Genomic DNA, 17,959 nt, shown 5'->3' on the forward strand with positions numbered 1-17,959 from the left:
TGTCCAAAGATAAATCACTTCTTTTGGAAATAGTTTTAAATTTATCATAGCTTGTAAAAGGTTAGAGGCAAACTTATGAAAATTCTGGAAAACAAGTAAAAAAGTATCAGTCGGGTTTGCCGACAGAGATATTTCCAAGACTGCTTTAGTTGAGACAGATCGAATACGGGCTACATAACCAAAATCTTTTTCCTAAAAATTTTGTTGTAAGGGAGTTCAAAATTTAGTGGCATTTTGTGGACGTATTAACTTTCCGACAAAAATAATTAAAAACAAGTAAAAAGGTATCAGTCGTCTTTGCCGACAGAGATTTATCCTCAGCCTGTGTGAATTAAAACTTTCGATACTATTTTTCAACTTTTGTGGGGGAAGTAACATAAAGCAAGATCGATATCGACCTGAAGGTGTGGACCGATATGGCTTATCTTCGAACTTGTACTAAGTTTGGACAAAATATTACGAAGGCCAATTTTGAACCGAATAGACAGATCCGTTCATGAGTTATTTTGCGCTCCAACCACTAAACACGGTGTCATAGTGGTTTTTGCACATTTCAGGCTATTTGCTCAGGAAGTATGAACTTGCCCCAGATGAAACATGCATCGTCGTATGGGAAGCGGTTCTAAACTGAACTTTTCCGAACTTTTGTGTTGGAGGTATCCGAAGAAGTGGACCGATTGAGTCCATATTGGAACCTCATCTAAGTCTGGTAGAAATTTCACGATGTGCAAAGTATTTTCCGAACAGTTTCGAACTTTTGTGGGGGAGGTACCGGAAAGAGTCAACCGATATAAACCATCTTCGAACTTAAACTAAATTTGGACAAAATATTACGAAAACCAAATTTTGAACCGAATCGGTTGATCCGTTCAAGAGTTATCGTGCGCTCCAGCCAGACGGACGGACAGTGCTAAATCAACTTTAAATTGTCTGAAACGGATTTCGTCCAAACATACTTGGTGTCTAAAACCATTATTTCGATGAGGCACATTTTGCGACATTTCAGCCATGTAAAACTTCTCAACAAGTGGCGGCAAAAAACAGTAGGTCCCACATCATTGAGCTAATATGAAGCGGGGGGCACTCATTGATATGAGAGAAGTCTCCCTTGTCTCTTATGGGATGTTTGTGGAACAATTATTATATTATATACTAGCTGACCCGGTTCCGCGTTGCTGGTCCGTCGTTTTGGATTTCCGTGTAAGCCTTTGTAATCTATTTGCAATTTATCAGTTAAATATTGATCCCTATAGATTTTCGAACCGTATTGTTGGCCCGTCGTTTTAGTGACCAATGCACATTATCGGTGTTGTACTGTATTCTAAAATGTGGGATTGATCGCGCTTTCCCACCTATTGGAGCCCGGGTTAAAAGCGTTTTTGTAGTCACGCTTACTAAAATTAAGGATATTATCTATAATTATACATTTTTGAAAAATTGGGTTGACCGCGATATTCCATTTCCGAGATGACCATTCAAGATCAAGACAGTAAAAATCATATTATTGCAAACGTTTTTTAAACAAAACGTTCAAAAATAACTTTAATTTCACGATTTCTTAAAAAAATTTGTGGGGGAGGTACCCTGGTCACTCCACTGACCACTATAAAAAGTAGTTAAAAACCTATTCTCAGACCTACAAACTCCACATACAAAATTTCATCAAATTCGGTCCAGCCGTTTCGGAGGAGTTCAAAGCCGAACACCGTGACAGGAGAATTTTATATATATATAGATTTTGCCCGCATGAAAGTGTATATACCCTCATTAGCATAAGGCTGAGGGTATAAAAATAAGTTTCGGTGTTTTATTTATAAATTCACCGAAATCTAGAAATAATTCTTCTTCTTTCTTAGTATGCTATCCAGGGGAAGTTATATGTAAACTCATCGATGTATGAATTTTATTGATCGCATTTAATGTTGGGAGCTTAGGTATTCCTTAAAGCATAGCCATCTTACACGATTGGTTGTCATTTTCCCAAATAAGGCTGTTTTTTTTAGCTTTTGAGTTACCGTTCGTCGCCCGGTGTTTCTTGGTCGACCTCGATTTTGTGATCCTTGCGGATGGATTCCATTCAAAGCCTATTTTGATTTTTTCTTAAGGTGCGGCCAATCCATCTGAATTTTGACGCTTGATAATGTCCGTAACGCATTAACGCATAAATAGGGAGCCCATTCAATAATCGGAAAACAATAACGGCAAGCGATTAATCCCAGTTGGTCATTAGTGGCAGCATCTTCCTGCACAGGGAGATTCATAAATACATATGCAGCCTTATTCTGAACATAAATTTTGACGAGTTTTGCCTCCCTAGCGTTACAACATAAAGAAGAGAATGAGGAAACTGACGGGGAATTTCTAAAAAGAGCTCTTAGCGTTCCTCGACAACATGATCCCAAATCTGCTTTCAAAACCAATTGTTCCCACTGTATAATGCATACATTGTTGGCGTTTTCTTTGCGAAGTTCGTCAGTTTTACTCCATCTCATTTCGCTTATAACAGAGACTTCGATCTTAGACGATGCCCTTCGCTATTCTAGTTGTGCAATCCTCTATATGCTTCACCAAGAGCTCGTACTTTCCATTTCACATCCCTTTTCGTGTGACTGTTGTTATTGTTCGTTTTGCCTTGTGTTAGTTAGATGATTAGTCTGCTGTAGTCTGTCCTAGGTTGTGGGGCTGCCATCTATCGTTGCCTAGAAACAACGCCTCCTTGAATTTGTGCTGTGGTTCGGGTCCTTGATTATTTAGTGTTGGCATTTTCCTTTGGGTGCCATGTCCTACTATTCCTAGTTTGTGTTATCCTCATATGTTGGTGTTGATGCCGAGGTTTGTCATTCGAATGTCAGGGGGCCTCGGATGGATTTCATCTAGAAGGGGATATAAGCCACATTTTATAAATATGTTTTCGAAAACCACTTTGAAAGAATTTTTGCTCCTCTGCACAGTGGATCCACCCATTGGCCAAAAATAAAAAAAAAATAATGTCAAAATTTTGGTACAACATCTGACAATTCCGACAGCTTTTTAAAAATATATTAGTTTTTGTTTCATTCGAACGCGATCTTCTTAAGAATATCTTAAAAAGATTTGACTAATATTTTTTGTTGTGAGTACAACCTATATTTTAAGTGCAAGTAAATATATTCAAATATCGCGAAACTAATGCGTATAGCAAAATATTATAGTGGATTTTGAAGAAGGAGGAAGTAGCTTAATTTTCATTAAAAAATAGTATTTAAGCGTGTTGTGGAATTCTAGTTAGCTGCATATTTTCATAGCGTATTTTGTAATGGCAATTCGATCATATACTTAAATTCGACCTAAGGTTTTAGTCATGATGCCCACCAGTGCCCAGCTCGGGAATAATTTTCTAAAGCAGGTCATGGGTTTAAGATTATTTAGTATTAAAATCAGCTGCCATCTCGTGCCAGAGGTGGGTCGCTGACTAAAGCTGCCCTAGAATAGGGTTTCTATGGATATATTAGCGTATAACTCTGTTATCTAAAAACGTACATTAACATAATTGACATCAGTAGCGAGATGAAGAAATCTTCTTCCATATTTGTCTTACGTTGGCAGTACGTTCCTTCCAGGAAGAAGGCTATAAGATCTATATTAAAAATTTTACCAATTTTCAGACTAAAATTTTGATATTTTTAATCCGCTAAATTGGTTGGATTTTATGTTGTTTTGGAGATTGGTTTGTTTCCCCAAGCCTATTTTTGCATCATAAGATAATCGGGACCCTTGTTCATGTCATTTTGTATTAACATCATAAAACAATTCCTACCGTATACCCCCTCCAGAGGGGAAAGGGGGGGGGGAGAATGTTACGGTCGTGGTTTCTTAAAACACTCTTCGCAGCAGCACAAAGCTGTAACCGGCGCATTGGCTTGATTTTTACACTCAAAATATTTTTGGCCACTTTCTCCATACAAGTGGATCCACTGTGCTATGCCGGGATTCGGACCCGGAACACCTAGTCGAATAAAGAAACGATTAAAGAACGAACGATTATCAATCTAGTTCACACGTCATGCACGTATCATAATGTGACGCAGTCGTCGATTTCGAGCTCAAAACGAGTCAAAAACGACTGTAGGTGTGATGCATGTACATTTTCCGACATCGAATTGTTTTCGATATCGGTTTCATATTCCATTTTGTTCTATGGAAAAATTGATCAAAAAGACGTGTGATGCAATCCGATAATCGTTTATTTTTTTTCGTTTTGAAAACGGTCATATTTTTGTGGTCGATTGAAAAACGATGTAATAAATTTGGATAGATTGTTTTATGAGAAAAAGTTTGAAATGTACGAACGGGAATAAAAAGTTAAAATAACATTTGTTTTCCTTATTTTTGGCATATTTTATTAACAAAATATTTGATATTTTGATAAAAAAAAAGCACAGAACAAAAAATCTACCTTTAACATCTGTGTTTTCTCCAAATTGGTGAAGACACCCGCATAATATGTTGTTATGCGCTGTTTGTAGTTCTCACCATGTAATAGCACAAGAGTTTCCTCACTAAGCTCTCATATAGGCCAATTTAATAATAACACACATTTATTTTATTTTCCATTAAATTTTATTTCGGCTTTTGCCTTCGCCACAACAAAAAGTCTTTTATGTCGCTTTCAGCTGGAGATTCGGGATCACTAGTCCTTTTTTTGTATGTGTGAATTTAATGAAATTGAAACAACGTGGAATTGAAATTCGATGCGGATCTCATCACATCTAAATACAATTCACTCGTTTTGGACAAATCGTTTTCATACCGATTCGATTCGAAATTCATCACATACATACATGATAAAGTATTTTTGGCAAGGCAACGAAATTAATTCCTTGTCCTGTTGTTTGTTCCTTTTCGGTACATGTATACATGTGTTTGTATACAAGTGAACGGAATAGCAAGCGAACGATTCAAAGCCGATGAACGAAAAACGAAAAGACAACTGATTGTAGAGCTTATTGACGAACCCCATAAGGTTAAGGATATATTAACAATTTTTCCTAACTTGAGAAATTTCTTTCCGTTGTATGAAACGCATTTGGCGAAATTTTTTTAGGTTACAAATCTGTCCCCAATACCTGATACATTCTTCTTCATTAAACTTTATTTAATATATGATATTATTAACGTTCTCCCCTCTCTTCCAGGGTGGTTATCCATGGACCCACTTGTATAAACGTCCCCTGGGACCAGATGAAGAACCCGAAATTGTGTTGATGCTAAGGAAATCTCAAGAGATACGCTTCTTATCGGAATCACCAAAATCGAATAAGAAAGTTCGCATCGACGATCAGGTGTTGATACAAGAAACCCATCCCTATTTGCAGGAATTATCAGAAGAAGAGGAAGACGAAGAAGGTCATCATTCGGAGCATCATTTAGCCACCAGGGACGGTGATCACGAAAATCACAGTTTGCACAGTGAAAGTTTCTCTTGTGTATCCGATTCGGTGTTGGCCACAGCCAAATCAAAAGCTGCCAAACGTTTTAGTAAAGTTCGTCGTCTATTTAGGCGACGTCGTTACGGTACACGCAGCAACGAAGACGCCCAATCACTGCCTGATTCCTTTACATCGGCGGCAAGTTTGCAAAGAAGCTTAGAACAAGTTCCCTCCACAGCACCAAGCGAAACCGCATCTCAAGTTACCCAACAAGAAGTCCATCCCATTTACGAACATCCCAAAAGTCCTCGTTGTTTCCCCGTCATGAAGAAACTCAAGAGCATGGCTGAGCGCCAAAAGAAACGTTTAAATATCAAACGTTTGCATTTGGGTAGAGGTGATGATAAGGTGGCCCCCGCCCCAGGTGAGGAACCTAAAATCATCAATTTGAAAAATTCTCCCAAGGCCCAGAGGAGTGATATTGCGCATTTTGAAAAACAAGATTCCGATGATATTTTGGAAATTGAAGAGCTCGACGAATCACCCAGTCGCAAGCGTTTGGTTAGACAAAGCGAAACGGCTGAGGAGGAAAGGCCCAGCAGCAGCATTGTTGAGCCAGAGGAAATTATTGAAATTAAGGATGTTGTGCAACAAACAACAGCACCAGCTAAAGAAAATGAGCAAGAAGAAGTTGATGCCAAAAAGGTTGAGCAAGTTGACCAGGACCAAGATCAAAGCAGTGAAACACCGCCCAAAAAGGCCCCCCGTCTGCGCCGAGAACATGTCTATGAAGAAATTGATCAATCTGAAGATGCGGCCATGCCAGCTGCTGAGGACCTCAAATTCATTTTGGATGCCACCTCAGTGGATGCTCTCAAACAATCCCTGGCCACTCAGGACAACAGCGCAGTAAAAGAAGTGGCCGCCTCCAAGAATGTCATACCCTTGGATCGCATGGGTAGCAGTGAAGAAGAAGTCATTGGTTTAACAGATCGAGGAGCCACACCTGAACGCAAATCGAACAGCCTATTGGCGCCAATTTCCTCCATAGATTCAGCCTCATCCGATGAAGTTGCCAGCAAACCACAATTGCAGCCGGTAACCGAAGAAGAACAAGAGGAGGAAGAAGTTACAGCAACGGATGCAAGCCATTTGAAGGTTGAAAGTGCCGCGAGCGAAAGCCGACCGGCATTGAAAAAAGAAGCCTCACCAGCACCTTGCGAAAAGAAGGCTGTGACCTTTTCGCACGTGGAAGATGAAGCTGAACCCCACCGCGAAGACATTGAATTGCCTGCCGAGCAAATGGAAGCCGCCAAAGAGGCCAACAAATTAAAGGCAACTGTCAAGTATGTAGAGCAAAAGCAGAAGAAACTAAATTTAGCAACAGGAACAACAACAACACATTATCGAATGCTAATGATGTTGTTGTTGTTCTCGTTTTTCCCACTAATTTCAATTTAAATAACCAAATTCTAGCCTCCCCAAATGGTTCCCATCTAACAACCTCTTTCTCTCTTTCTTTCCTCTTTTCCACGCCTTTTTTTTAATTTATTTGCCACTACAAAAACAAAAAACACAAACTGTCATCTGTCAACAGAAAATACACATTCTTCATTACCCTCTTGAAATTGTTACTAACCCTGGGCTTTCGCAGTCACAAAACGCCACGCAGTAAACGTAGTCCCCAACGCTGGTATGTGCGTCTGGGTCTATGTTGCATGAGACCTGCTTGATCCTTTTCTAAATTCCAATAAAGTTCCAACTTCTGTTAGGCGTAACATGAATATCACAAAGGTATGCTCGGTGCGTGTGTATGTATGTCGTAGGGGAACAAAAGGTTTATGGGTAACTGTCCGCCGTCCAATTCAATTGTGTTTTTGGGATTCTTCTTTTTATGTGTCATGACCATGTGTAAGTGTTGTCATTTGTCTAAGTCCCTCCTCCCACCCGCCACACGTTTTATGAATGCGGACAAAACCACATCAATCACCAGAGTTGTCTAAATGAACGCAGTATTTCTGTTTTTGTCTTAAGGAAATCATTTCATGTTGTTGTCTTTTCATACTTGTTTATTGTTGTTGTTGTTGAATTTCTAATATATGTAGATATATAGCTGCATTTGTCAATTTGTTGAGTACCTTAAATGCGGGTGTTATACCCGCCAAAGAACAAAAAAAATATAAAAACAACTACTGAACATATTTCTTGGCACCTCTGACCAATTGACAAGCAACTACAACATATTAATTTGGTCACAGTGGTTTGCAAGGCTTATGCCTATTTTTTAGAAGAAACAAATTTAGAGAATCAATCTGTATAGAAGAGATTTGGGACCTACGGAATATGTTTATATTGGCAAACAATTTCTCGCAGCGATTTTCGAGACCTGAGAACATTTTGGAACATTCGTCCAATTATCAGGATAAATATGGAGAGTAAAATTATAGCGTTATATGAAATACCACGAAGACTAGAAAACCTTTAATGCGAAAGGTATGTGAAGGAGTGAACCTAAATATTTCAGGTCCATCCCTCAGCAAGCTTTCCCTAGCTAAACGAGTAAACAAGTATCAGTCGGCTTTGCCGACAGAGATATACCCTCAGCCTATGTGAATTGAAACATTCATCTACGGACTGATCGAATGTATTAAGGGTATTTTCAGAATTTGTGTCCCTTTTTGGACATTTCAATTTGCCGACAAAAGTGTGGATTATTGTTAAAGTTCATAAGTGTTGCGACGGATGTACTTAAAGGAATGGACCGACTTGGTGCATTATGGAAGTGGTTCTTATTTTGGGAGTCATATCTTTTCGATAGATATCGCGCCCACTAGTCATTTCAGGGGGTCATCGTATAATTTTTGGACCAGTATGGCAGGAAGCATGGACTTGTCCACGGAAAACATTATATCGCTTTAAACAGGCCGACAACGAACAGCATAGGTATACATTTCCACAGGATCTTCGAACTTAGACACAAATGTTGAACATTTGTGGGGAGGTGCCCTAAGGAGAGGACCTATATGGGGCATTTTAGAAGTTAAACCAAATTTGGACAAAATATTAGGAGATCCAAAGTTTGGACAAAATTGGTTGTTCAAGTTATATCGTGCATACTATTTTATTGATATTTTTAAAAATTGGGGGGGAAGTACCTTAACTTGTGGACCGGTATTGCCCATCTTCGAACTGAATCTAAGTTTGAACAAAATTTTGGACCAAATCGGTTGATCAGTTCGAGAGTTATTGTGCTCTCCAGCCACTACATATGGTGGCATAGGGTTTTTTACACCGTTCGGGCGGGCAAGAAGTATGGACTTGCCCTTGAAAAAACTTTTATCGTCGTAATGGAGGCAGTTGCTTTAACAAAAATCAAAGTGATTCGAGAGTAGTTCTTAAAGTAAACTTATCGGAAAATTTGTGTGGGGGGTTTCCGAAGGAGTGGACAAATATAGTCCATATTCGAACCTGATCTATATCTGGATAAAGTATAGACCAAATCGGTCACAAAATGGACAAAGTGGACAAAATATTACGAAGGCCAAATTGTGGACCAAATCGGCAGATCCGTTTGAGAGTTATCTTGCTCTCTAACCACTACTATGGACCAAATCGGTTACTTCCTTCAAGAGTAATCGTGCGTACAAATTTTCCGAACATTTCCGAACTTTTGTAGGGGAGGGAAAATATTCAAATTACAAATGATGATTAAAAATTCGAATTAAATGTAAAACAAGTAAGCAAAATCTATAGTCGGACGGGGCCGACCATGTGATACCCTACACCACAACCTCTAGGAATTAGCTATGCGCAACCGCCTTGCCCCCTGAATGCCCGGTTTCGATGCCCAGGCCTGGCCACATACAATTTTCAACGGTGGCAAAATACCTCTTTGTAATGTTGGCGATATTTCCTGAGTATTTCAGCAATGAAAAACTTCTCCACAAGTGCCAACTTAGGGCATGCCTTTCGGATTCGGCAATAAAACTTAGACACATATCAATGACCTAATATAAATCCATTGATATAAGAAAAGCCCCCAATGTCCCTACTGTGATGTTTGTGGAACAATTATATAAATAGTTCATTGTGGTTACATATTGTGCGCACCAGCCATCTAGACAGTAAGAGAGACGTCACAGGGCTACTTCGACTCCAAATTCCCTGAAACGAATTTCGTCCAAATATACTTGGGGTCTAATACCATTATTTCGATGAGGCCGAGAGTATAAAATAGTTGACGAAGCGACCAAATCCTGCAATATTTGTATGAAAAATCCAATTCGACAACTGAACTGAAAAATTATCTGTCATGATAGATACAATTTGTAGCATGGGAGGAAATTGTGGTTATATATTAGGCAGTAGGCCCGTTATCTAGAAGACACACTATTGCAATTTGCATCAAGGGAAATGTCAGTAGTTATTTTTCCATATGTAAGCTACTTTGCCATATGGACCCAAAATAAAATTTGTATATTTTTCATACAGAAGCAATGGTCTATGTCACTCGCTAAACAATATCAGATCATCATGCAAAATTATAGGTATTTTCTTCAACCTAAACTCGTACCTCCAGGAAAATTTCGCGACTACTGAGCTGTAATTGCAACCTCTAGAGTGTTTATGATAACACTATAAACAAACCAGTAAGGAAAGGATCAAAGTCGGGCGGGGCCGACTATATGATACCCTACACCACTGTGAATATGTAAAATATAAATCGGAGCTATATCCAGATCTAAACCGATTTTGATATAATTTGGCACATTTATTTCCAGACCGAATTCAGTCACACATTCCAAATATCATTGAAATCCGACTTATATAGCGTGTTTGGAGCAGCAAATACGCGAAATCGGCCGAAAATATATATGGGTGCTATATCCAAATCTGAACCGATTTCGATATAATTTGGCACATTTATTTCTAGACTGAATTCAGTCACACATTCCAAATTTCATCGAAATCGGAAATATATAGCGTGTTTGGTACAGAAAATACGTGAAATCGGCCGAAAATATATATGGGAGCTATATCCAAATCTGAACCGATTTCTATATAATTTGGCACACTTATTTCTATACCAAATTCAGTCAAACATTCCAAATTTCATTAAAATCGGACATATATAGCGTGTGTGTTACAGAAAATACGTGAAATCGGCCGAAAATATATATGGGGGCTATACCAAAACTTGGACCGATATAGCCCATCTTCGAACTTGATCTTCCGACGGCTAAAAAAATGGTATTCCCCAATTTTCAGCGAAATCGGTCAACAAATGCGACCTGTATGTTGCGAACGGACGGACGGACGGACAGACGGACGGACATGCATAAATCGACTCAGAAAGTGATTCTATGTATATCCCTAGAAGGAACTATGGGTCTATCTCGCTTCCTTTTGTATGTTACATACAAATGCACTAACACATAATACCCCCTACCACATAGTGGTGTAGGGTATAAAAACTGGATATATTAGACTGTAACTCTGTTATCTGATGACGTACATCAACACAATTGACATCAAGAGAAAGGTCAAGCGTTCCTCTTCCAAGTATAGCTTACTTGCCCGGAGTGTCTCTTCCAGGAAATAAGATATAAGCTGTATATTAAAACTTTTCACAATGTTCACACAAAAGTTGTGGTCCATTTAAACCTCTAAATATTATCTGATTGCCATCTCAAATTGCAAGCTTCTTCTTTTTGATATACTCTTACCTTATTTAAAATTTCGGGGCGATCGGACTATTATTGCGACCTACAGAGCTGTTACAAAATTGGATAAAAATTATGTTTTTGGTCCATTTCACCCGCTAAATATTTCACTATTATCACCAATTAAAATAGCGATCTATTCTGATGTGAAACCGACCTTCATACCAAATTTCGTGACGATCGGTCCATAATTGCGGCCTGGAGTTTGATTACAATTTATAATGGACAGACGGACACACGGACGGACGGACGGACACACATCTCAAAATCGCTTCATCTCGTCGAGATATGAAGATTGGTATACCACATTGGGGGTCTCCGACGAATATTTCGCGGTGTTACATGAATTTTTCCCAAAACAAACTTATAATACCCTTTCCACATAGTGGTGTAGGGTATAAAAAATCGAATTTCAATTGAAATTCTCAAATTACAAATGAAATAATTCGAAATTTAATTGGGTTTTTCAAATTACAAGTGACCTGTTTCAAATTTAAACTGATATTATTCGAATTACATATGAAAATGGGGTAGACATTTTTGTTCATCACCATAGGTTATTAGAGCCTATGGACCATTATGTAAGATAGCATGGACTTGCCCAAGATAAACATTATATAGCTGTAAACAGGACCACAGGGAGAACCTTCGGTTTACATTTCAAATGATCCTCAAGCTTTTGTGGGGTTTGTACGATTAAAGGCCTCGACACATAAGAAGCATGGACTAAAGACCAAGTTCGACCTAATACAAAAGGGGTTCTGAAATATTTTTATACCCTCCATCATAGGATGGGGGTATATTAAGTTTGTCATTCTGTTTGTAACTACTCGAAATAATCATTGTAGACCCCAAAAACTATATATATTCTTGATCAGCGTGCAATTTGTCTGTCCGTCTGTGGAAATCACTCTAACGTCCGAACGGATTGACGTAGGTGGATGAAATTTTGGGAAAATCTATTATTTGTACGTAGGACTTTGGTATTGAAAGCGGGCTATGTAGATCCACGCATTCGTATAGCCCCCATACAAAATGACGAGTGACGCGTAGTCGTTTTAAGGAATTTTTAAGATATTTGCCCAATTTAACCACCGAATTGGTTGTAATTTGGTATTTTGTGTCTCCAGAGGCCACAGAACATTTCTACACGCAAAAAAAAATCGGCCTCTCTAACATATGTCCCAAACATATTTTGCAGTAAACATATATATGTTTGCAACAGTCCCAAACATAATATATGTTTGGGTGGAAACAAATATATGTTTGGGTGGAAACAAATATATGTTTGGGTGCAAACATATATATGTTTGGGTGCAAAGATATTTATGTTTGGGTGCAAACAAAGATATGTTGGGTGGAAACAATTTTATGTTTGGGTGCAAACAAAGATATGTTTGGGTGGAAACAATTTTATGTTTGGGTGCAAACATTTTATATGTTTGGGTGCAAAAAAATACAACCCCAAAAGGCACAAAAAAAAACAAACACATGAACCAGTGGGGGCTTACTGAGAGCAAGGGAGCGTAAAATTCAATGTAAAACACTTTAAAATGTGTGATCACTTGCTCTCAGTAAGAGCTCACTGTCTATCTCTATAGTATACACACAAATGTTGTGGTTTTTTATTAAAAGGCAAAAGAAAAATAAACACATACACGCAGAGAAAAAATATTTTTCGCTTTTGTTGGAACAAAAATATCTGTTTTGGTTCCAAAAATGTATTTGTTTTGTTCAAACATTGTAATCCAAATCCAAAAATACCATCTTTTGTTCCAAACATAGAAAACAAAAACAACTTTCGAATTTCCGCAATATTGTAAAAATCGTTAACAATACCGATTGTAGGAACTATCATAATCTAATTTTGTTTACAAAAAGTATTGTCAACCCAGAAAACCAGCCCAGAATTTTTTGATTTGAGTGTATATACTTCTCATATACACTTTTCGCATAACTTGGATATAAATGTCGCGTATAATATTGCAATCATTGATGAACACAATACATGATTTGCTGCATTGGCTCACAACAAAGACAAACAAAAAGCCACAAGCACCCACCACAACATAAGGAATAATTAAACACCATAACAAACTCCGGTATAACACCAAACCTCAAAGCACAATGAAGATAGAAGAATGAAACAAAACAGAAACAAATAAAAACAAGAGTCTTCTTGTTGGTATACATACACACAAAAACAAAGATAAAGGCATCGTGTCATACAAACAAAACTCACCATAATTGTTTTTTTCAACACGGCATCGAATAGCGAGAGAAGAGAAAAAATTGTCGAACAAAAGAGAGAACTATTGTCCAGTTGACAAAAACTATTTTTGGATTTAACAAAACCCAATTGTTGGAATCACAATACTACATTTGGAATTTAACAATATCTTTACAATACATATTTTGCTCTTCGAATATTGTTGGATCAATCATATTTTTTTCTCTGCGTGTAGGTACATACAAAATTCCAAAGAAATACATAACACACTTTAATAAAAGAAAAACTGATTGAAATAATTTGTAGTCACACTTTTAAAAAGGAAAAATATATAGAAACGTAGTTGAACGCTTCTCCTTAGTTGTGAAATAAAACAAATTGTCCTCTTAGTGAAATCATCAGCGGGGAATCGGCATCTGGAATCAAATGATTATGTAATGTAAAAAATAAATATGGATATGCCATTCAAATATACATAAGTATGTATGTAATTACCAATATTAAATGCGATTTCTTCCTTGTCCAATAAAATAATTCCATTCAACTTTCCGATTCAATTATAAAATGTATTGGGCATTTAATTTACTAAAAACACAATTTCTTTAAGAAAACACAAAACACTGATTTATTCACTCACTTTACCGTCTTGACTCTACAAAGGCAACTAAAACACTGAAGAAAGAAAAAAATATAATTCATATCATTTCTTCTTTTCTTCTTCGTTGGTTAACAACAACAAAACAAGAAACACACGAGTTTGACGCATACATGCCACCAAAGTCCCCTTCTTCGCTTCTACGTCTTCTATTATACAATACACACAACTCTTTATTATAAAGCAACATTCCACAGCCGCGAGAGCACTGTTATTACTCTCGTTGACAAACATCCTCTCTCCACCCATGAAAAAATGTTCTAACATAAAAAATATGTTTTACCCAAACATATCAAATTCAGATATGCTACAAAATGTTGCAAACATATATTTGTTTGGACCCAAACATATTATGTTTGGATCCAAACATATATTTGTTTGCAACCGGTCCCAAACATATATTTGTTTGGATCCAAACATATTTCTAACATAAATTTTTCTGCGTGCATATAAAGTACGCGTCATTTTAATATATTTTGAATGTATTAGTCCCATTTGACAACATAATCGGTTGTAACTTTGTATTTTGTGTTTCCAGAGGCTAAGAAACATTTCCACCGTAAAGTGTTTATATAGGTCCACGTTTTGATATAGCCCCCATAGGACGATATCTCCCGATTTTCGGTATTTTGAAGGTTTTGGCCTCATTATCACACCGAGATGGCTGAAATTTGGTATTTAGTCTTCGTTGGGGGTATAAAAGTTTCTCCCAGAAATTTGTAGATACAGGTCCACGCCATCATATAGCCCCCATAGAACGGTACCTTCCGATTTTCGGTATTTTGAAGGTTGTGGCCAAATTAATCCACCGAAATGGCTATCACTATCAGCGTATGTACGACGAATCTCATCAGGCTCAATCGCTAATCCCGCCACCTTTGTTGGAGAACTGGATTTCAGCCAGGAGGTATGTAGAGAACGAATGCAGCTGTGATGATGTCCGTGAAAATTCTCTCAGCTACCCAAGGATCAGAGGGAATTGGCAGCTCTCTGAATTGCCAATCAGCTTTTCCATGGTTCAGAAAAGTATGACAGTCAGAAGTTACGAAGCCAGAGGAAAATAGCGGGTTGTCAGTATACCTCATTTTCAGACCGGGTGCCACAACGATGATCTGTGGCAATCTCCTCCTATCCTCGTTCACCGTTCAAAATGTGGAGCTACCAATCTGATCATTGCCTAGGACCCGGACAAAGCTATAATTTTTGCATTCTTCGTCAACATTTTTGCACAAGCAACTTCAACGACCGATTTGACATATAAAAAGTTTAGTCCGCTTGGTTAAACCGCTTTTCTGGTATTCTTTTTGATTTTGTGTTTGATAGTAAAACAAAATTTTGATTTCAAAATAAAATTTTGTTTACCCAAAAAAATATTTCTGTCCGCACAGCTAAAAGACACTTTCTTAGTTGTTCTTTAAAATTTTCTTATATACTTAAATTTGTTCTAAGTATTTTTCAAACTTGTATAAAAATTGATTCAATTCAGGGTCTCAATTCTTGTTCTGTGAAAATTTGAAATGAAAACTTTTCACGGCACGCCTTAACTAGATTTAAATGAATGGTGCTTACACCTGGGAAGTTTTTTGCGGATTGTGAAACTACAATGTTCATATATGCGGAAAAAAAACAAAAAAATCGCCGGAGGGATTTTCAAATAAATCGAGGTCAAAGTTCACATTTTTAGGTTTTCACGATTTTGCTTGGAAACCACGAGGCGTATCCAAGTATGTTTAGACGAAATGTGTTTCAGACAATTTGGAGTCGATTGAGCAATGTCCGTCCGTCTGTCTGGCCGGCTGGAGCGCACGATAACTCTCGAACGGATCAACCGATTCGATCCATAATTTGGTTTTCGTAATATTTTGTCCAAACTTAGTTTAAGTTCGAAGATGGATTATATCGGTCCACTCCTTCCGGTACCTCCCCCACAAAAGTTCGAGAATGTTCGAAAATTTTGTACGTACGATAACTCTTGAAGGGAGTAACCGATATGGTCCATACTTTGCAAATCGTGAAATGTCTACCAGACTTAGATGAGGTTCCAATATGGACGCAATCGGTCCACTCCTTCAGGTACCTCTCACACAAAATTTGGGATAAGTTCAGTTTAGGACCTGCTTTCGAATCGCTTTGATTTTTGTTTCTGCAACTTTCATTCACTGCCCCCCATACGAAGGTACAGGTTTCATCAGGGGCAAGTCCATACTTCCTGAGAAAATAGCCTAAAATGTGCAAAAAAAAACCCTATGACAACGTGTGTAGTGGTTGGAGCGCAAGATAACTCGTGAACGGATCTGCTGATTCGGTCCAAATTTTGTCCATTGTAATATTTTGTCCAAACTTAGTATAAGTTCGAAGATAAACCATATCAGTCCACTCCCTCAGGTATCTCTCACAACCCCACTTCAGGGGCAAGTCCATACTTCTTGAGAAAACAGCCCGAAAAGTGTAAAAAACCCTCTATGGCACCATGTAGTGACTGGAGAGCACGACAACTCTCGAACCAAATACTGAGTTGATCCACACTTTGCATATCGTGATATTTCTTCGAATATTAGATGAAATTTGAAGGTGGTGCTTGTAGGTCCACTCCTTCCGGTTCCTCCCCCACAAAAATTCGAAAATATTAGCTAAAATAGTAAGCGTGATATCTCATAAACAGAGCAACCCCTTTAAGGGTCTGTACGAGGATCCCTTGAAAATTTTTACCTAGTGGTCCTGTTTACAGCGATATCATGTTTTTCGTAGGCAAGTACATGCTACCTGATATAATGGTTCAAAACCTCTGAATTATATGTTGACCAACTGAAACGACAGGTGGTCGTAGATATCGCGAAACGACAGGTGGTCGTAGATATCGCGACCACCTGTCGTTTCAGTTGGTCAACATATAATTCGAGGGGAATGACACCCAAAATAAGACCCACTTTCAAAATGGAATATGGCGGTCCATTCCTTTAGATACATTCCCCGTAAAACTGTTTGAGCGTCTATCCAAATCCATATTTTTGTCGGTTCATACGCCCAACATTTTCAAACCCCATTAAATATATACGTTTTTTTGGAAAAAAAGTGTTTCAATTCACACAGCCGGAGGGTATATCTCTGTCGGCAAATTCGTCTGATCCTTTTTTACTTGTTAAATATCTGTTTTCGCACATTTTAAGCAGGCGTATCGCTCTACTTATTTGAGGAGAAATGACACATCCAAACACTATATTTTCAAAAACATTTTTTGCAGATTTTCGGAATTTTAGGCGTATCATATCCGCTGATCTAGTGGATGGATTTAGACGCGACGTGGCTTATTAGATTCAGAACGTAAAAAAAATGTTAACTTACGCGGGATTCCGCGGCAATGGAATGAGGTTTGTAAATTTTAAGCCCAAAAAACAGGTTTTTTAGAAAAATTTACGCCCAAAAAGTTCGACTTTGAGCGCAGATTGCTATGATCCTATGAAGGCTGCACGCTCATGTTATACATTAGAAAATGCGAAATCGCGAGTACTACAATTAGATAATATGCATTCAGATAAATCCAGCTGCGCGTCCCGATTAGAGCAATAATTCAAAAAATCGCATTTTTCAGTCTTCAAAATGTCAGCATCCGTTTGAGGTACATGCAGTGGATATATCAAAAAATCATACATTAGAAACTTCAACTCTGAAGTGTATTCTTTAACATATCCTTTGAGCATTAAGCTCTACATTGTGTCCTAAAACCACTAATGGGAAATTGACATAAAAACTCGTTTCTTCAACGATTTACGACCACAGCTTCCGCTTAAATTGTTATTTTTAAAAATTCATCAGTGAATCGAGCTAAAACATTTCATTCTACCTAAATACATTCAAATGTCATTGTATATTACAAAGGTTCGCGAGTCATAATACCCCATACCTCAGTTTCAACATAAGATAATTTTTTTAAAAAAGCATGATA

At 37.8% G+C, this 17,959-nt stretch overlaps 1 protein-coding gene across 23 annotated transcripts in view; it reads left to right on the forward strand.

The window, feature by feature from the left end:
- LOC141404034 (uncharacterized) overlaps window positions 1–17,959 on the forward strand; it is a 146,415-nt gene that overhangs the window by 96,274 nt on the left and 32,182 nt on the right. For all 23 annotated transcript variants that reach the window (XM_073987249.1, XM_073987251.1, XM_073987267.1 and 20 more), the window contains one exon: window positions 5,175–6,754. In XM_073987249.1, coding sequence (XP_073843350.1) covers window positions 5,175–6,754 — 1,580 coding nt within the window. The remainder of the gene's footprint in view (window positions 1–5,174; window positions 6,755–17,959) is intronic.

This window comes from Musca autumnalis, unplaced genomic scaffold, assembly GCF_047663935.1.
Source record: "Musca autumnalis isolate F117 unplaced genomic scaffold, ASM4766393v1 scaffold_4, whole genome shotgun sequence".
Classification (NCBI taxonomy): Eukaryota; Metazoa; Arthropoda; class Insecta; order Diptera; family Muscidae; genus Musca; species Musca autumnalis.